This window comes from Polypterus senegalus, chromosome 7 (assembly GCF_016835505.1).
Source record: "Polypterus senegalus isolate Bchr_013 chromosome 7, ASM1683550v1, whole genome shotgun sequence".
NCBI classification, from domain to species: Eukaryota; Metazoa; Chordata; class Cladistia; order Polypteriformes; family Polypteridae; genus Polypterus; species Polypterus senegalus.
In genome coordinates, this window is record NC_053160.1 from 185,598,008 (window position 1) to 185,616,451 (window position 18,444).

At 40.9% G+C, this 18,444-nt stretch overlaps 1 protein-coding gene across 1 annotated transcript in view; it reads left to right on the forward strand.

Annotated features, from left to right (window-relative positions):
- The window catches only part of znf462 (zinc finger protein 462), a 146,881-nt gene extending 128,861 nt beyond the window's left edge, over positions 1–18,020 (forward strand). The window contains 5 exon segments of the mRNA XM_039759718.1: positions 433–569; positions 7,683–7,906; positions 8,708–8,936; positions 14,526–14,649; positions 17,679–18,020. Coding sequence (XP_039615652.1) covers positions 433–569; positions 7,683–7,906; positions 8,708–8,936; positions 14,526–14,649; positions 17,679–17,886 — 922 coding nt within the window. The 3' untranslated portion in view covers positions 17,887–18,020.
- The last annotated feature ends 424 nt before the right edge of the window (positions 18,021–18,444 follow it).

Sequence of the window (18,444 nt, forward strand, 5' to 3'; positions counted from 1 at the left end):
CTTTGAGCTGTCACTTTGTCATAGACCCTTCAAAAGGCATTTCAGTTTGGATTTGATTTAAAATGAAGCAGAATTCATGTGTGTTAACTTCTAAGTGGGGGATGTTTACCCCATATTGAACTTTCTCAAAAATTATCCTGGCCTGCAAACATGGACGGCTTTAATTGAAAATAATATAATTAAATATAGATAGGGTTGTTAAGGACCGCCTGGGGCGACTACTGCATGTTGCTGCCAGGGGTCATCTCAGTTTCCCCTTCAGCTCAAGGGAAAGTGATGTGACTTTTCATTTAAATGGATTCTTGACTTTATGATAAACATTTTTGTCTTTTGCTTTGTCCATTTCTATTATATTCTGTTTCATAGACGTGATATAGACTGAGAAAGCTGCAGAATCTCTTTTCATGTGCTTTATGTTTGTCTCTCATTCAGATCCGCGTTCACAATGCATGTGGAAGCTGGCCATACGGCTGCTCCTGAAGAAGGCCCCAAAGATCTACGTTGCCCACTCTGCCTCTACCATACCAAATACAAGAGCAATATGATTGATCACATTGTCCTCCATAAAGGTGAGCTGTTCAGGGAGAAACGGCAAAATTGTGTTCAGTTTTTTTATATGGTAGATGATTGTCAGTGGACCTTTGTGAGAGACTTCATTTTCTTTTTCTTTTTTTTTTTTCATTTTATTGAAATCACACAACATTTCATACAAATAGATCAATTTTACAAAAATAGGATTGAACACAAATCAACCCCCACCCCTGAGAAAGAGAAAATGAGCAGCAGAATAAAACTTGAGAGGCTTCATTTTCAGGCAACAATAGAGGAAAGCAAGTCAGTTAGGGAAATATTTTTTCATTGTGCTTTCTGTGATGTGTGTAATACTGGCACGACTGCTCTATAAAAGATGGTGGCATGCACAACAAAGTGTGAGGGGCTTGGCCTCTCAGAAAGATCTTTTCTTTGAAGGAGTCAAACAACAAAGACAAGGATATGAACTGAGAAAACAATTACTGGTGTGACTTGTGTGTCATGTTGTAGTTTTATATCTGGTTTGGTAGTGACTCTATTTAACGTCCCTACTCCTAAAAAGAAAGGGATCTGGGATCTTCTGTTGGATCTACCAAACATGTTAAGGATCTAATATCACAGAAAGGCAGTTATGTGTCAGATGTTCAAGTGTGATGTTCAATAGAAAATACATAAAGCCATAAACAGAAGATAGAAATGTGGCAGAGGCTGGCAAGTGAAAGTATGACTTAACAGTCCTGATAATGCATTAGGTTTCTACAGATGTGATTAAAAATGGTGGATTATATGGCACCCACTCTGAATGGAATACAAGCAAAGAAACGTTAATCTTATGCAGTGTAATACATTTGTGAAGTCACATCAGGTTTGGCCCACCTATTGTATGAAGAAAATAACAACCAAGATAGCTTTTCCACTTTCCCACATAGTAATAAGCATCTCATAGTATTTTCCTTTTCAATTCCCATACATCTCTGCACCAGTCTATCCTTCTGTTCCAGTCTCCTATACTATGTGGACTTAAATATATACTCAGATATGTCCTGCCTAGAGCTGCTTTTAAATCCCATCCTTGTGTCATTTCCAACCCAAGCCCCAAAGTCACTTCTGTAGTCAGGGAGAGAGCCAGGGAATGACTGGGATCAAAAATTTGCCTTGGACTTTAGTCCAGACTGGTCCATCCCTAATAGACACCAGCTATGTTTCTACTTTGTCCTGTGCAAGTACACATAACATTTTCTATTAATTTGTAAGTAAATTATTATGGTACAGGACAGGCCAGGCCAGGTTGGGGAGCATGCACTGGTATAGTGTATTACTGCACCCACCACACGACAAAACCGCTCAGGTTCCTGGTTGGCAACCCCCCCAGGCAGACACAAGGCCCAAGCAGGTATTATGTGGGTGTCTCCTTGGCCTGGTCCAGCCACTCGAGTCTTCAACAATGAGGGTCCTGTGAGCCGGATCACCTTGGCCATAGTGCCGTCACTGACGCTCCCTCACAATGAAGGTCATGTGCCTCATTTTGGACTCCGTGAGCAACCACTCGTTCGACACAAAGTCAAACCAGCAGTACCCAAGCATTCTCCAAAGAGACACAGTACTGAAGGAGTCAAGTCTTCGTCTCAGGTCACTGGATAGCATCCATGTCTCGCAGCCATGTAGCAAAAAAGGAAGCACCAGGACTCTAAAGACTTGGACCTTCATCCTTTAGCAGAGATATAGGCAACACCACACACCCTTTTCCAGTGACCTCCTGAACCCCATGATCTCCCAATCCGTCTTCTGATTTCATAAGAAGAGTCACCAGAGTCATGAATGTCACTGCCCAGGTAAGTAAACCTCTCGACGAGGTCAACACTCTCTCCGCAGACAAGACACACTGCTGCTGATGGCTGTGCCCAAGAGGTCATTAAAGGCCTGGCTCTTTGGTTTTTATCAGGACCCTCGCAAGCTCAGACACTCGGGCTCCTCACTCAGTCTCTCGAGAGCCCCCATCAGAGCCTTTATTGACTCCGTGAACATCAAAGCATCTTCAGCAAAGTCAAGATCAGTGAATCTCTCTTCACCAACAGATGCCCCACAGCTGCTGGACCCCACCCTCCACCCAGTCCATGCAAGCATTGAATGAAGTAGAAGCAGAACACCCCTGACAAACCCCAGAATCAACTGGGAAAAAGGCAGTGGTTATTATGGTACAGTGCCTTTAAAAATATTCACACCTTGGAAGTTTTCATATTTTATTGTTATGACAATGAATCACAGGGCATTGTTGACACTGATAATCAAAAAAGACTCCTTAATATCAATGCAGAGTGGTTGGAGTATGGGCAAGAGATTGTTTTCGTTTAAAAAAGCAGTAGCCTTGGATGGTGTGAAAATAGCATTTCCTATCAATTTTTGCACCCAATTTGTAATTTCAATGGGGGCACAACCTGTTCTGGTAAGCATGAAACATAAGACAAAAACAAAGTCTGAATAGGGTACCAGTCACTCATTATTGGGCCAGTTTAAAAGTACCAGCCTGAACAATTTTGGATCTGAGTGGGAAACCCATACATAAGTACATAGGTGAGGAACTGAACAGAGGAAGTCTTTACATGCAGGAAATGTAGCCCTTGCCAGATGTCTTTCATTACATTTCAGAGTGGAGTACTACAGTGCCATGTCTGCTTTCCTAGGCCTCTAACATCCTGTACTTCCAATGGTGTCCCCAGGAAACTCCTCAATTGCCTGGCCTACAAGGGTATGATTTGGCTGGCAGGTGATGCTAGTATAGCTTCAATGGTGACTTCTTGAGGATGCACTTTGGAAGTCCCACAGCTCTTGGGAATCCTTTACAAAGGAAATGTCATTAATTTCTAGAATTCTCTTAGTCCAGTCATGGAGAGATGGAAGCAGAAACATAACACTGGATGGGAGATCTGCCGTCTGCACCAGTTCACACTAACCTGTGAATCAAATGTGCATAAGTAGGAAATATATTTTATAAATTTCCTATACAAACTTTGCTTTTTATACTGTATAAAATAAGATCTTGCATTACTCTTCTCACGATGACAGCATAGCCTGCTAGACAATGTGGCTAGAGCTTTTTATGGCATCTCCTTTAGAGCAGTCCCATTAACAGAGGGTCCATGAGGTTGACTTTGGGGGGGATTGTGAGGGCTGAGAAGTTATTTGGCAGACAGAAGGTACAAATGTTACAGGATGGTAAGACAATGCAAGGCTTAACTAGCGAGGGGAATTTTGTTTGGCCGTCTCTCAATGCTTTTATCAGACAAATACCAAAATATTGTTTAAATTTATATTTTATATGACATTCTAGCACAATATTCAAGGCTTGTTCCTGATGTGTGCCCTGATGATTACTTGGAGAGGTACAAGCTCCTCCACGACCCTGTGCTGGATATGTGGAATTCAAAAATGGATGGATGGATGGATACCTTGGTGATATTTGCATAGTTTAATCTTTTGTGTGTTGGGGGATCTCAGATTCTCAAAAACTGCCTTTACACTGACATACCAACAGCCTACCCTCATGCCAACATTTTAAAAATGTTGAGTGACTCATTGCTATTTTATTACACTCCCAGTTGTTCCTATATTCCTTACATAAAATATTCATCTAACTCGCACTGCAGCATTGTAATGAAAAATTTTGAGTTTCAAATATTGCCCTTTACTGTCGATACGAAGGCATTACTTTACTGAAGAGCTGAATAAAAATTCAGAACATCTTAGTAGCAGAAGGATAGGTTAAGCCTGTTGGCTGAAACAAGTTTTCCACCTCTGGGGAATTTGGATTTACACAGGGTCATTTCATTTTAAATGATTTACAATTGCAAAGTCTAACCATTCCATCATATTACTGTTTATGTATCAGTAATTTCTGAAATTGAAGGCTGCATATTGCCAGATGGGTATCTGCAATAAAGGTACAGATTCTCTTAAAAGCCTTTGTTTTCCATCTACTCAGACAACTGGCTTTCTATTCGGTTTAGTGGTTGGGTTTCCCTCCTCTACATTATTAGCCCTTCAAACCAGCTGTGGTTAGAGGGTTCATAAATGATGGAGTGATGAGGGTGAATGACTTCCTCTCTTTAAACTTTCAGTGTTGGGGAGTACAGGGATGTTTTTTTTTTCTTCTTTGCCTTCCATTGTATCGATTCCTAAACTAAGCTGCGAAACTGGATGGATCAGTTCTGCTGCCATCGCTGTTTTCATATAATAATGAGGGCCCTATGAAATACTGCTCTGCTCTTTCCTCTTTACAATACAATTTATTTTTGTATCGCCCAAAATCACACAAGAAGTGCCGCAATGGGCTTTTAACAGGCCCTGCCTTTTGACAGCCCCCCAGCCTTGACTTGCTAAGAAGACCAGGAAAAAAAATGGAAGAAACCTTGGGAAAGGCGGTTTAAAGAGAGACCCCTTTCCAGTTAAGTTGGGCGTGCAGTGAGTGTCAAATAAAGGGGGTAAATGCAACACAATACACAGAACAGAACACAAGTACTCCTCAATACAATACAGTAGTGCAGTAGAAATATTACAAATAGAGGATCTTTGCCAATAATAACAGAATACTATACTTATAATATCAGTCAAATTATCAATTATATTGAAAACTATAAGTATGTTGATTATGGCCAAATGAATTCTTAAAATGTAAACTGATGACGCACAATTAATAAGATATAATTGAAAATGCAGTTTGTCTCCAACCGCCTCTCACAAAGCCTCTTCTAGATATTCCTTTTTAGTTTGACACGAACAGAGTAAGCGATTCTATACTTCCGGATACTCTGTCCTTGTAGGCTGCATTACTGCTGGCACAGAAACAGCTCCTCCACTCCAATGCATTCACTGTGATCCTCTGATTTTTAAAGTCTCTCCTTTTCTCAAAACTTCCTGTATACTTTAAGCCATTTCCTGGTCTTCCTCATTTGACCAGTCCTATATTTCCGTGGCACCTGTCCTATATTTCTTTGTTTATGACGGTAGGTCAATAAATTATCTGAACTTTTGTGATAATTTTGTTTCTGAGTTGACTGTACAGCTTTCCCCTCCACACACGTGGACACGTAATGTGTCTGTAGTCACAGTGGGAAAGTTTTGACTTTGATGAGTCAGTTTCTCTTGTTGTTTTCTTAGAGTAAACAAGGCTGCCTAACTTTACATTAGAGCAGCAAGCAGTGATCCACTTTTTATGGGCTAAAATTGTATATGGGCTGAATTCTTTGTTTGTCTGAATTGTGGACTTGTTCAATTTAGACGTGGGCACATGCTTAACAGTTGTCTGACCGTTTTTTGAAATTCTTAATCCATCTGTATACAGTCCGCCATGGCACAGCACTGACTTCCTGTTGTGCAGAAAGCCCTCCACAGGTTTTTGCTCCTGGTACACCTTCAGCCCATACAAAGTGAATCACTGCTGACTGCACTTCTTTGGTGTAATTAGAGAATGGAGTAGCCCTGGAAAACAGCAAGAGAAACTGACTGAGCAAAGGGAAAAAACTGTGGCTGTTGACGTACCATGTTTACATATGTGCTTTGAGAAAGCTGTAGAGCCAACTCAGACAAAGATGCAGACAATTATTCACTTGTCCTTCTGTCTGTCTGTCTGTCAATCATATAGTGCTTTTACTCACTCTTATTTATCTGTCAGTCTGTCTTTCTATTATATACTGCCTTTCATCCATCCATCTATCTAATCCTGCCAACTACGCTAAAATATGTCTGTCTGTCTCATATGGTGATTTTACTCTTGTCTGTGTGTCTGTCTGTATCTATCTATCAGTGCCTTTCATATCTAACTACTTTTATGCGTTCTTGCGTTCTTCTTATGGTCCCAGACAGTGGTGATGTGTGGCAGGTTGCCCAAAAATCCAAGTAACATTTTTGCTACTCCTGCCTTTTTGGACATCAAGACATAATGGGGCCAAAATACTATTTATTTATTAAGCATAGGTTTGAATTTTTCAAGAAAGTGATCAGCTTTGAATTCTCATCCTCCCATTTCCTGAATCCGGGGAACAAATCTTAAAAAACAAGTCAATTAAAATGAATTCAAAAAAGTTAAATAGCAGCAAAAACAGGTCACTCAATAAGAAAAGGGTGAGAATGAAAACCTGCAGCCTCTGCGGCCCCCCCAGGTCTGAAGTTTGAGACATGGGGTGCCTGAGATGAATAAACCAGAGTATTTCTGTTTCTTGCTGGAACAAAAAGAACACATTTAATTTCACAAAGCATTCCCTGTAGGTCATTGATTTGTGTTGTCGTCCTCAGATAGAATGGATCTGGTCAGTTACAGCTTGGCAAATGCTACTTTTTTTTGTATGATTTTTATCCGTAACAAGTTTACAGCAAAGTGTTTTTCTAGAAGTAATAGCAGGGATCCATTGGACTGATTTCCTTTCATGATTTCGAAACCGGAAAAGACCTCTTGATCTTCATTTGCTTAAACTGAAAAGCTTCAGTTCCTTCTGTCTCACCTCATACCTTCTACCTCTCAGTCTGAAAATCCTTTTTGCTACTTTCTGGATTTCCCTACTGCTGCCATGTCTTTATTTTTCATAACATGGATACCAAAACTGAACTCGGTACTCCAGGTGAGGCCTCACTTTTGTATAGCGTACGCATAACCTCCCTTAACTTGTGATCTACACAAAATGCTGTTTTCCTGTTAGTCTTTTCTTTACTCTTAGTTTTACAAATATGCTGAGTATACTACACTTGTTTAGCAAGTATAGATGAGCTTTTTTATATCCGCCAGTCATTTCAGTTTTAGAACATTAGAACACTCTGTAGGCCATTCAGCCCAACAAAGCTCGCCAGTCTTCTCCACTTATTTTTTCCAAAAAAACATTGTTGAGTTTTAAAAGTCCCTAACGTCTTACTGTCCACCATACCACTTAGTCACTTATTCCAAGTGTCTATCGTTCTTTGTGTAAAGAAAAACTTCCTAATGTTTGTGCGAAATTTACCTTCACAAGTTTCCAGCTGTGTTTTGCGGCGTGTTCACTTGCCTGTACTGACTTAACACTCTGAACATTTGCATCATTTTGTTTTCCTCTTCACACACACTGAGACTCATGTAGTTAATTCATTAAAGTCGCAGTCTAATTCTTCATCACCTTTGCATTCTACAGAGGAACGTGTGGTCCCAATTGAAGTGTGTCGCTCGAAGCTGTCCAAGCATTTGCAAGGAATTGTTTTCCGCTGTGACCGATGCACTTTTACCTGCTCCAGTGATGAAAGCCTCCAGCAGCATATCGAGAAGCACAACGAACTGAAGCCCTACAAGTGTCAGCTCTGCTACTTTGACAGCAAAGAGCGGGAGGAGCTGGAGGATCACCTGCGCGATGAGCACAAGGTAACATTTTCCAGTAGAGCCATTAAAGAACACTATAGAAACACTAGGTTCCCAAACATTTTAGCTGTAAGGGTATAACTCTTTCTTGAACTATGAAGCCAACATGAATTATATCTCATCTCATTTAATTATGCGGCCACATGCCAACCTGTGGAGCAAGGTGGTGTTTCAGGGTGGGAGGCCAATCCTTATAGGAGCTTCAAGCACCACTGTAAGACACATGGGCCTCAAACAGAGGAGGAAGTTGGTTGGGTTTGAACAAAAATGAAGAGTAGTTTGGAGGAGCAGGAGAATGAAAGGCCATGGTGGAGACGGCAAGGGAAAGAAGGGGAGAGCCAAGAAGGACAAGGCGGTGCTGAGTTGTTATTTTATTTGTGTTCACATAGCCCAGCAAGCAGTAGTAGAGTAAAATTTATACCATGACATCACAAAAAAAACAGGAATAAAATGGTCTTGCATCAATGTACATTTAACAAAAAAACAAAAATTAAGATAAAACTAAATTCCATGTGGAGGGAAAATCAAAGAACAAGGAATGAAGTTGAGCATCAAGCCAGATGTGTGCCTAAATGATCACGACCTGTAAGGGCTGACTGAGGGCCGTTTTCGATCTCGCCAACACTTTCCCCCTCAGACTTTTTCCCTTCCACCCTTCCCAACTCCAGGCGCATCTTAAAAAGTCTCTTAAAGCTAATACCAGTTGAATCCATTTTGTTTATTTAGAAGTTAGAAATGTGTGTAGGCAAGTGGGCTTGATCGACATTATCGGGTTGCTTATCATTCTGCTTCTCTTTTCCTCAGGTGGCCCGCAATTTTGAACTTGTAGGCCGAGTGAGCCTTGACCAGCTGGAGGCTCTGAGAGAAAAGGTGGAGACCTTAAATGCTGAGGAGAGAGATGAAGAAGAGGAAGAATATCTAGAAGAGGAGGAAGAAGAAGAGGAAACGGCAGAAGTAGATGAGGATGAGGTGGCAGAAGAGGAAGTTGAACTGGAAGATGATGAGGAGCCGGAACAGAAAAATGAAGCAAAAGGTCAGTGATTAAAAGAAAAAGATGAGAAGTGTCATTGGATTTTATTTTCATCTTGTGAGTGAAATAAAGCTAAACATTTGGATCTTTTTGTGTATATATATTGTAACCAGTAGGGGGCATTGCAGCACCCCAAGCATAACTGCACAAACAGAAGTCCCGGGTCCAAACACACATTTATTATACAAAACACCATAAAATGGCTTCAGCAAAGGCACAGTAATAGAATACTGATTTCTGTCTTTCTCCACACCTCCCAGGCAAGCTTTGTCCTCTTCTGTCCGACTCCAACTTACTCGGATGAGGTTGAGTGGCTCACTTTAACTTGGACTGGGGAGTACTTTCGGTGCTAGGACATACTGTAGCTTGATGGAAGCTCTTCTGGGTCAAACAGAAGCCCTATAAAGTAGGGATGATTACCCCTGGCAGCCCCCACAGAACCCAACATGCTGACCCACAGGACTACAGGTCCCAGCATGCCCTGCAGGTGTCCCTGTGGGAATCGTAACCCAGGGAGGCTGCCATCTAGTGTGTCGAGGGAACCAGTAGTCCTGATAGGTTTTCACATCCTGAAAAGACTTATTTGTAAATGTGTAGTTTCATTTATTGCTGTAAAAAGGGGTCCCACTAAACACTAGAACTAAAGGTTCACGTAATACTGGGGGATTTTCCTCAATTAATAAATGACCAAGTATGATATTTGTGTCTCATTTGTTTAGCTGGATTCTTCATATCTACTTTAGGACTTGTGTGAAACACTGATGATGTTTTAAGTCGTATTTATGGAGGGATATTGAAACTTCTGAAGGGTTCATTAACTTTCAAGCACCCCTGTAAATGTCACATAGTTTCAAATACCTCACAGTAAACTACATGAAGGTGATTTCTGACTGATCGGGTTATCATATCTTTTATATACAATTGACAGAGGTGAGAGGTTCAAATTAGATTATGATTCTGCTAGTTTGGGTAGCATGGCTTAAGGAATGAGATTTTAAGTTAGACTATTTATACTTAAATCTGATTTAAAATTTATTTATTTTTTAAACAACTCGGGGGTTCTGCACCCTGCTTGCTTTACCGATGGCGGGCACACTGGACACTTGCTATAGCGTGGCTCAGCTGCTCAAAGGGTTTGGGGCGCCCCACCGTTAAGAGAAAGCGATTGTAATTAAAGAGATGGTATACAGAAGAGCATGTGGGGTGCAGGAGAAAGATGGTGTGATGCTTACTTCTTATAGATAGAAAATCAGTTACTTGAGTATTTCACTACAACTGTCAATTTTAAAATACCAATGAATAATAAAACATAATAAAAGGTAAAAGTATAAAAGTAAAATGTAATAAAAAACAATGAACGCTTTGTCTGAAACAATATGATGAACTACTTATCCTCTAACTTACATCCTGAATATTGTCGGAATAATTTTCTCCTTTTTATTTATTGGATGATTCTCTTTGTTCTTGATTTTTATTATATGCAGATCTTTTTTGTTCATTTTTTGTTTTTCGACGTTGATTATCAGCTCTTGCTGCTCTTTTTCTATCGCAATCTAACAGTCAGCGTTCTTGAATAGATAGTTTGCTTTTCTGCCTTGCCATTATAACCGACTGCATTGAAGGGCGAGTTAGCAGCACTGAGAGAGGATGGGCACAGTAGGAGTAATGATTGGGCGAGCGGAGTGGAGGGGTGTGGTTAGGGTTGCCAGATTAGAAAATTAGAAATACGGGACATTCTTAAAATCTCTCTCTACATTACTATATATATAAATTAATACATGCCCCCTACACACCCAGACCAATATATTATATAAAAGTAGAGACATAAGTTAAAAACATAAAGCAAGAATTTTAATGGGTTATGAGGAAAATAAAAGCAAAATCATTTGCAAATTATTTAATACAAGCTAAAAAAAAATTCTGTAAAAGTGAAATCATTTGTAAATGTTTATTTAATACAGACAACAGAGAAATATTATTATTATTTAATACAGGCAGTTAGAAAAAAATTGGGCCGTGGCAAGTAGTAACAACACACGCTGTTGACGCCGTATGTTGCAATGCTGATCCAGAACTGCACAGCAGCGCGGCTGGAGAGCAAAACGGTTAACAGAGTCGCTGTCTTCAGCCAACCAGAGCAACTGAGCAAGCTGCAAACAGGCAGCAAACACTTGTTCCCTTATTATATTTGGGTTATTTTCATCAAGAGAATCTGAGAAAAGAAAGTATAATTACTTATAAAGTTACAACTAAGTACCATAAGCAGGTAGCAAAAATATATTTTAATTACAAAATTTGAAAATGAACTAAATACAGGACATTTGGGTGTGCCTGATAGGTCAGTACGGGACAGGGGGCAAAATGATCAAATATAATAATAATAACTATAATTCTTTACATTTAGGACATATATAAGGGACGTCTGGCAACTGTAGGTGTGGTCAAGGCTGAATAATGCGGACACGACAGAAAACTTCTTTAATATAACAGAGAGAAAACAAGTAGAATTTGGTTAATTTATAATGTGAGCTGTTTATTATTATCATCATCATCATCACCACCATCGGCTAAACGAGCATTTTTTTCTGGATTTATTCTGATTAGCCAGTTGCTTCCCAACTTTTTTTTTCCCTGCAGTCCTGGGCATCCTTTGTGGTGAGGCACATTTTGCTCATATCATCCCAACAGCACCTCCATCCTCATTCCATATATATTCCTCTCACTCCATGACGCTCCACACTTTCACCTCATCATTCTTCTCTCTGTTCTTTTAGTTTGTTCTGTTTTCTGATTTCTGTCTGCGAATCATTAAATCCTCAGTAGTAACAGCAGTACTAATAGTAGATGGTCTGCATTTTGTCAAAGATTTGTTTTTTATAGTTTTTTTTTTTTATTATTATTCACCAATCCCGATAGGAAGACATTCTATGAAATTAAATGTGTTATCCTTCTTGAGCGGGTTCTTCCATTGGTAAGAGTAGCTATTCGGCAGCGACTACTTCTCAGACCCCTTCACTTTTACACATTTTGTTCTGTTGCAGCCTTATGCATTTTTTCCCTCATCAGCCAACATTTAATACTCCAGAATGACAAATGCAAACAGGATTTAATACATTTTTACAAATTTATTAAAGATAAAAATCTGAATATCACATTGGCACAAGTATTCAGACCCTTTACCCTGTACTTGGGCAGACATTCCGGCCTGGAGTCTTCGTGGGTTTGATGTGACATGCTTTGCTCACCTTGATGTGTGGATTTTCTGCCCTTCTATTCAGATCCTCTCAGGCTCATGTCACGTTGGATGAGGACCAATCGGTGGAAAGCAATATTTAGGTCCCTCAAGATTTGCTAAGATTGAGTTCAAGCCTGGGCTGCTCAAGAACATTACCAGAATTGACCCAAAGATACTCCTGTGCATGGGGTTATTGTCCTGTAGAAAGGTGAACCAGTCGGAGGTCCGGAGGTTTTCATTAAAGATGTCTTTGTACTTGATGATGATGATGATGATAGATACTTTATTAATCCCAAGGGGAAATTCACATACTTCAGCAGCAGCATACTGATAAAAAACAATATTAAATTAAAGAGTGATACAAATTCAGATAAAAACAGACAATAACTTTGTATAATGTTAATGTTTAACCCCCCTGGGGGGAACTGAAGAGTCACATAGTGTGGGGTCTCCTCAGTCTGTCAGTGGAGCAGGACGGTGACTTGCTCCATGCATCTTTCATTCAACCCTGAATATTCTCCCACAGCAGCATGCTGCCACCACCATCATTCACCATTGGCATGGTTTTGCACAGGCGAAGTGCATTGCTTGGCTTCCTCTTGACATGATTCCTCTTGATTTCATCAGAGCAGAGAATCTTGTTTGTCACGGTCTGAGAGTCCTTTAGATGCCTTTTTTTTAGACCCCCAAAGTAGGCTTCCATGTGTCTGGCCACTCTGCTCTGTCAGCCCAGATTGGTGGAGTGTTACAGTGTTAAAGTTATTGTTGTCCTGAAAGTTTCTCTTATCTCCACACAGGTTCTCTGCAGGTTCTTGGTCACCTCTCTTGGCCCCCTCGCATGATTGGTGATTTTATTTTTTTTTTTGCTGGGTGGCCACCTGCAGGAAGAGTTATGGTGGTTCTAAACTTCAGATATTTAAGAATGAATGAGTCTACTGTGCTCTTGGGAAAATGTAATGCTGTAGAATTTGTTTTGGGTAGATCTGAGCCTCAACACCATCCTGCCTGAAAGTCAGTGGTCTCAAACTCCGGTCCTAGAGGGGCAACAGTTGCTGCAGATTTTCATTCTAATCTTTTTCTTAATTGGTGACCAGTTTTTGTTGCTAATTAACTCATTTTCCGTTCATTTTAAACAACTTGTTTTTTTAGGATTTGCTGCTCTCAGTTGCTTCATTTCTTTCCTTAAATGGCACCCAAATGGAAATGAAATGTGAACTGAGTGAGCCAACAGAAGACCAGCTAAGTCAGGGCCTCAAACTCCAACCAATTTCACTCCAACCAGTTGCTTAATTAGGTACAGAGTCTTGTTGTTAATTAACCCATTCTTTAATTCTATGGCTTGTTGCTGCTCTCATTGTGTAATGTCAGACATTTCCAGATTTGTTGATTTTTGTCCTTTCTAAGAGCACCGTTGAAATGTTTTGGAGTTCTGAGCAGATTAACTTTCCTGACACCATCACAATTTCTTTATTTTCAGATATTGATTGTATGATGGACACCAGTTGTTTTGGCTCATTTTGTATCTCATTATTGTTTGGCAGCTAATTAAGGAATAAGAAACAATGAAGGGGTCCGAGTCTTCAAGAGCAGGTCAATTAAAATGAATTCAAAAGAAGTTAATTAGCAGCAAAAACAGGCCACTAATTAAGAAAAGGGTGAGAATGAAAACATTGCAGGACCGGAGTTTGAGACCCCTGCTGTAAGTTCAGCCTTAGAACTCATAGCTTCGTTTTTGCTCTGATTTACACATTTGACATCTGTTGGGACCTTATATAGGCAGGGCTGTGCCTGTCCTAATCACGTTCAGTTAATTGAATTGACCGCTTGGTTCAATCCAAACACGGTATAGAAACATCTGACGAGGACCAATAGAATGGAATGGAGGGCGCCTGAAGCAAATTCAAGAGTCCTAGCAAAAGGATCTGAATACTTGTGTCAGTCTGATATTTCTGTTTTTATTTTTAGTACATTATAATTATAATTTATAATACATTTATATAGCACTTTTCTCAATACTCAAAGTGCTGTCCATGCAGGGAGGACCCGGGAAGCAAACCCACAATCTCCTTCCTGCAAAGCATCAAGCCACTACCACTGCGCCACCTGCGTGAATGAACTGTTTTTGCTTTGTTATTCTGGGGGTATTGAGTATTGCTTGAAGAAGGAAAAAATTAATTTAAATGATTTTAGCATATGGCTACATTATTATAAAATTCTGAAGGAGTCTGAATATTTTCTGTATCCACTGTATTTCATGTTGGTTGTTATAACTAATGTGGCATTAGCCGTGCAATGAATCACAGTGCGTGGCATCAATCATATTTTCCTTTGTACCTAAATCTGGATTTCTTTCTCAGATATCCCAGGTTCTCCAGGAAGCAGAGCATCCATCAATAATGACAAGAGATTTCCTTGTGAGTTCTGTGGCCGCATATTTGCACACTGCTCAGAATGGGAGCGCCACGTGCTAAGACATGGCATGTAAGTCGGTTATTACTTGAACGTTTTCTCTTTAGTAGAGCTGTGTCAGTAGTTGGTACGCATTGTCGTCTCCTCTGGGTGAGAGGGTTTGTTTTTCTTTAAAGTTTGCTTCTCAAGCACCCCATTACCATGTATATGACGCAAGCCAGCAATAATAAAGTGCAAGTATCTGTTTAAAGTGTGACAGTGGAAAAGAGAAGAAAAATTCAAGCGGAGTGAGAAGATAAACCCCTGGCTGCCACGGTCACTAAAGCCAATTCTAGGTCTACAGGACTAATGCCAACTGGTTGCTTAGACCCCAGTTTGACATTGTAGTCTACGTTGGGCTTCAAGTTAGTTGCTACGATTTTGATACAAGACCGAGTACTAAGTCTTTGACTGGCATTGATGTTAATGTTGTCCTGTTTCAAAAGAATAAATTGTACTACTGAGGCATGGCAGGTCTTCACTTCAAATGTTTACATCTGAGTTAAATGACTTATTTATAAGTTAAGTGACTTAATTATTATTTATAAAGTTAAAATACATGCATTTGGGACGATGTGAGCGTACAACTCGGTGATGTCACATATGGAATATGTGATTTTTTTTTTTTTTTCATGGACATTTTGGCATTGTTGATCACCATTGACTCGCATTGTATCAAACTATTTTTAGGGCCATCTTAACAGCATTATAGGCCCCTGGGCAAAGCAGTGCACTGGTGCCCCTACCCACACAACCACTCAGCCAGTCACAACATACATAGATTAGCATGGGGCTCCCGGGCAACTGACGTCAATAATACGATAAGTCAGATAGCACAATTCTCGTTTCGTTCAATATCTTTTGAGTTTCATAACAGGTTTTTGTTCTCACCTTACACATGAACGTGCAAATTAATCCCTTAACATCATTTGTTACTGTAAAAATCTTCTCGGACGTGCAGCACGATTAACAGCAAAACACTGTGCTGCACACTCAGTAAATCTGTAAGAGGGGAGAGCGTCATCCTGCTCTACACGACTCCAGAACAACCACAAAATGAAATCATTCTGACATGCATGCCGTCACTCCGTTTTCAGATCTTGTTTTGGCTTTACACAAAGTCACATGGTCATGACGAAAACGTGCCCGGGCCCAGAACGTTAAGCACAGTGTCAGTGCAGGCCAGCGGGGTGCAGTAGGGAGGGTTAACAATCGTGCTCTGGCATGGTACAGAACAAACGGGTCTAGTGGGAGTGCACCCCGAGTCTTGATTTAAACATTATCTTTAGGCGCAGGAGATATCATTTTTAAAAAAGTGAAAATGTAACTGCAATAATTTATTTAATGATAAGCCATTTCCCCGTCTAATAGCTGGCATTGCCCCCTAACTGTCTAGTTAGTTTTTGATGTCAGCCGACAGAAAGCCTTCACCCCCTTTTCCATGTAGCATGTCTGAGGGGGTATCTTGCATGCACAGCCTGTTTCAAATCCCCCTACCCAACAGCATCTGGATGGGATTCTGATCCGGGCTTTGACTTGGCCATTCCAGAACCCTCCATTTTTTTTTTGGTTTCTTTCAAGACATGCATGCTGTCAGTCCGGATCTTGTTTTGGCTTTACACGAAGTCGCGTGGTCATGATGAGAGTGTGCCCGGGCCATGAACGTTAAGCGCAATGCGATTGCAGGCCAGATTTTAGGAGACTTCTGCCAGCCTCTTGCATTCCTCTGTGTGGGCTCAACTTGCTGAGTTGGCCTGACCCGGACAAGCTGGCAGTTGCTTGACATCTGGTCTACTTGTAGATGGCCTTCTGGACAGTGGAATGATTTGATTTTTTTTTTCAATCTTTTGCCAGACTCCTAGGCATCTCTAACCTTCTATTTGAAGGCCTCAGAGGGATCTTGCGATTTCTGCATAGTGATGACACGCACTTCAACTAAATGTCTGGGGGTTTAAATGAGACGGGTTAATATCGGGAGATTCAAGTGAAAGAGGCCCCCAGTATTCTGTTAGGATGAAGCAATCTGAACCAAATAAATCCGCTCTATACTCCTTGATGTCTGTGTAATCGATTGCAGGACATGCGCTGCTGGAAGTAGTTTCCGTTTTCTTCAAGACACATTTCGACGTTGCGCTCCGTGTTCCTGAACGTAGTATTGGCAAGCATCTCGGGGGGAATAGCAGCAATTTCACGTTGGATGTTTTCCTTCAGATCTTCCACAGTGCAAGGCTTGTTCTGATTAGACTTCTCCTTTGAGCAGACCCCAAAGGAAGAAATCTGGTGGTGTCAGATCCGGTGACCATGGTGGCCAAAGCCCCTTTGAAATGACCCTGTTGCTGAAGAAAGACTCCATTTCTGCTGATGTGTGACACGTTGCTCCATCTTGCTGGAAGTCACCTTCCGTCAGGTCACAATCATCCAGTTGATTCTGACATCACTTAATCGAATTGGTGACCCCAGTAGGTTTGCACCATGAAGACGCGCTGCTCAATTCTGTACACCACTGTCCTGATGAGAAGTCGAGTGACGTAGTGAAGGGGTACGGGCGGTACGCACCCAGAAATTGCAAATGGAGGTTAAACGTCATGACGGCTGTCTGGCTCCTACCTCATCGCTCCGACGCAGGGGCATCCTGGCTTGTTGGAAGCTCCACATACCGAGAAGCACATTGCACATTGATTCGTCCTAGCGAGAGTTATTACAGAATATTTGGGGCCTCTTTAAAGCGAATCTCCATGTACAAGAGCCCCCCTCTAATTTAAAGCCATTTATGGTGGGCACAGCAGAGGCGTACGTAACATTTTCCTTGTGTGAATGTTTAATTAAATGATATAATGGACTACAAGGTATAAGTGCGGCACGATGTTTTGTATACCACTTTTATGTACCGATACGATTTAAAATGAAAATTTAGTCTTGATACGTCCAAATATGTTACAAAAAGTAAACCCACTTCATGCCCTGTACTTAACGTGCACTACAGGTAACCCACCATTGTGTCGGCTTCACTGTCTTGTCACTCAGGCTGTCTGACTGGTTGTCTACTGTGCTCTCTCCTCCAGGATTCTGAGCAGCAATAAGCTGGATGACATTCGTGTTGAACAAGCAGAAGACTTTCTGAACCAGGTGAGCCGAGCACCGAACGCACCAACACTGGAAGATAAAATCGAGGAAAACTCGGACGAACCCACGGAAGTCAACTGCCATGAGGATTCTGGCGACAGCCCACTAATCAGCATGGAGACTGAGATATCAGAGACCAAAAAATGATACTTCAGCAGAAACAGTGTAGCTTGGACACGTACTTGAAAAATTTAAAACGAGAAACAAAACCAACCAAGGCTGCTTTACGTTAACCTTTTAAACCTTCGGAGCACTGTTAGATATAATAACGTTTTGTTTGTTTTTTTGGTGGGGAGGGGGCATAGATGAGGGGGTCCGGTTTTAAATGTATAACATCCTGTGTGTACTTGTATCATATTTTCTAAACTCTGAACTTTGAAATAAGAGACTTGGTCCATAGGACATATGCTAATATATTGGTAACCAATAGTGAATGGTACTGAAATGTCGTCATTAAGGTCAAATCCTTCGTTTACCTTTTTGTAATAATTACGCCGTTGGAGTGCGAGGATGTGAACACAATGTGTGCGAGACGTCGCTTCTTAGGAATATTTCAGATCCTCTCTTCTCTGTGTGTGAACTGGCCCGACTGGCCAGTGGGGGGCCGGTACAGTCCATATGTTCACCGGCCAGACACCACGTGCATGCTGGGAGCCGTTCTTTACTTTTTGTTTGGTTTTTTGTTTTTCCTTCTTTTTTATTTTG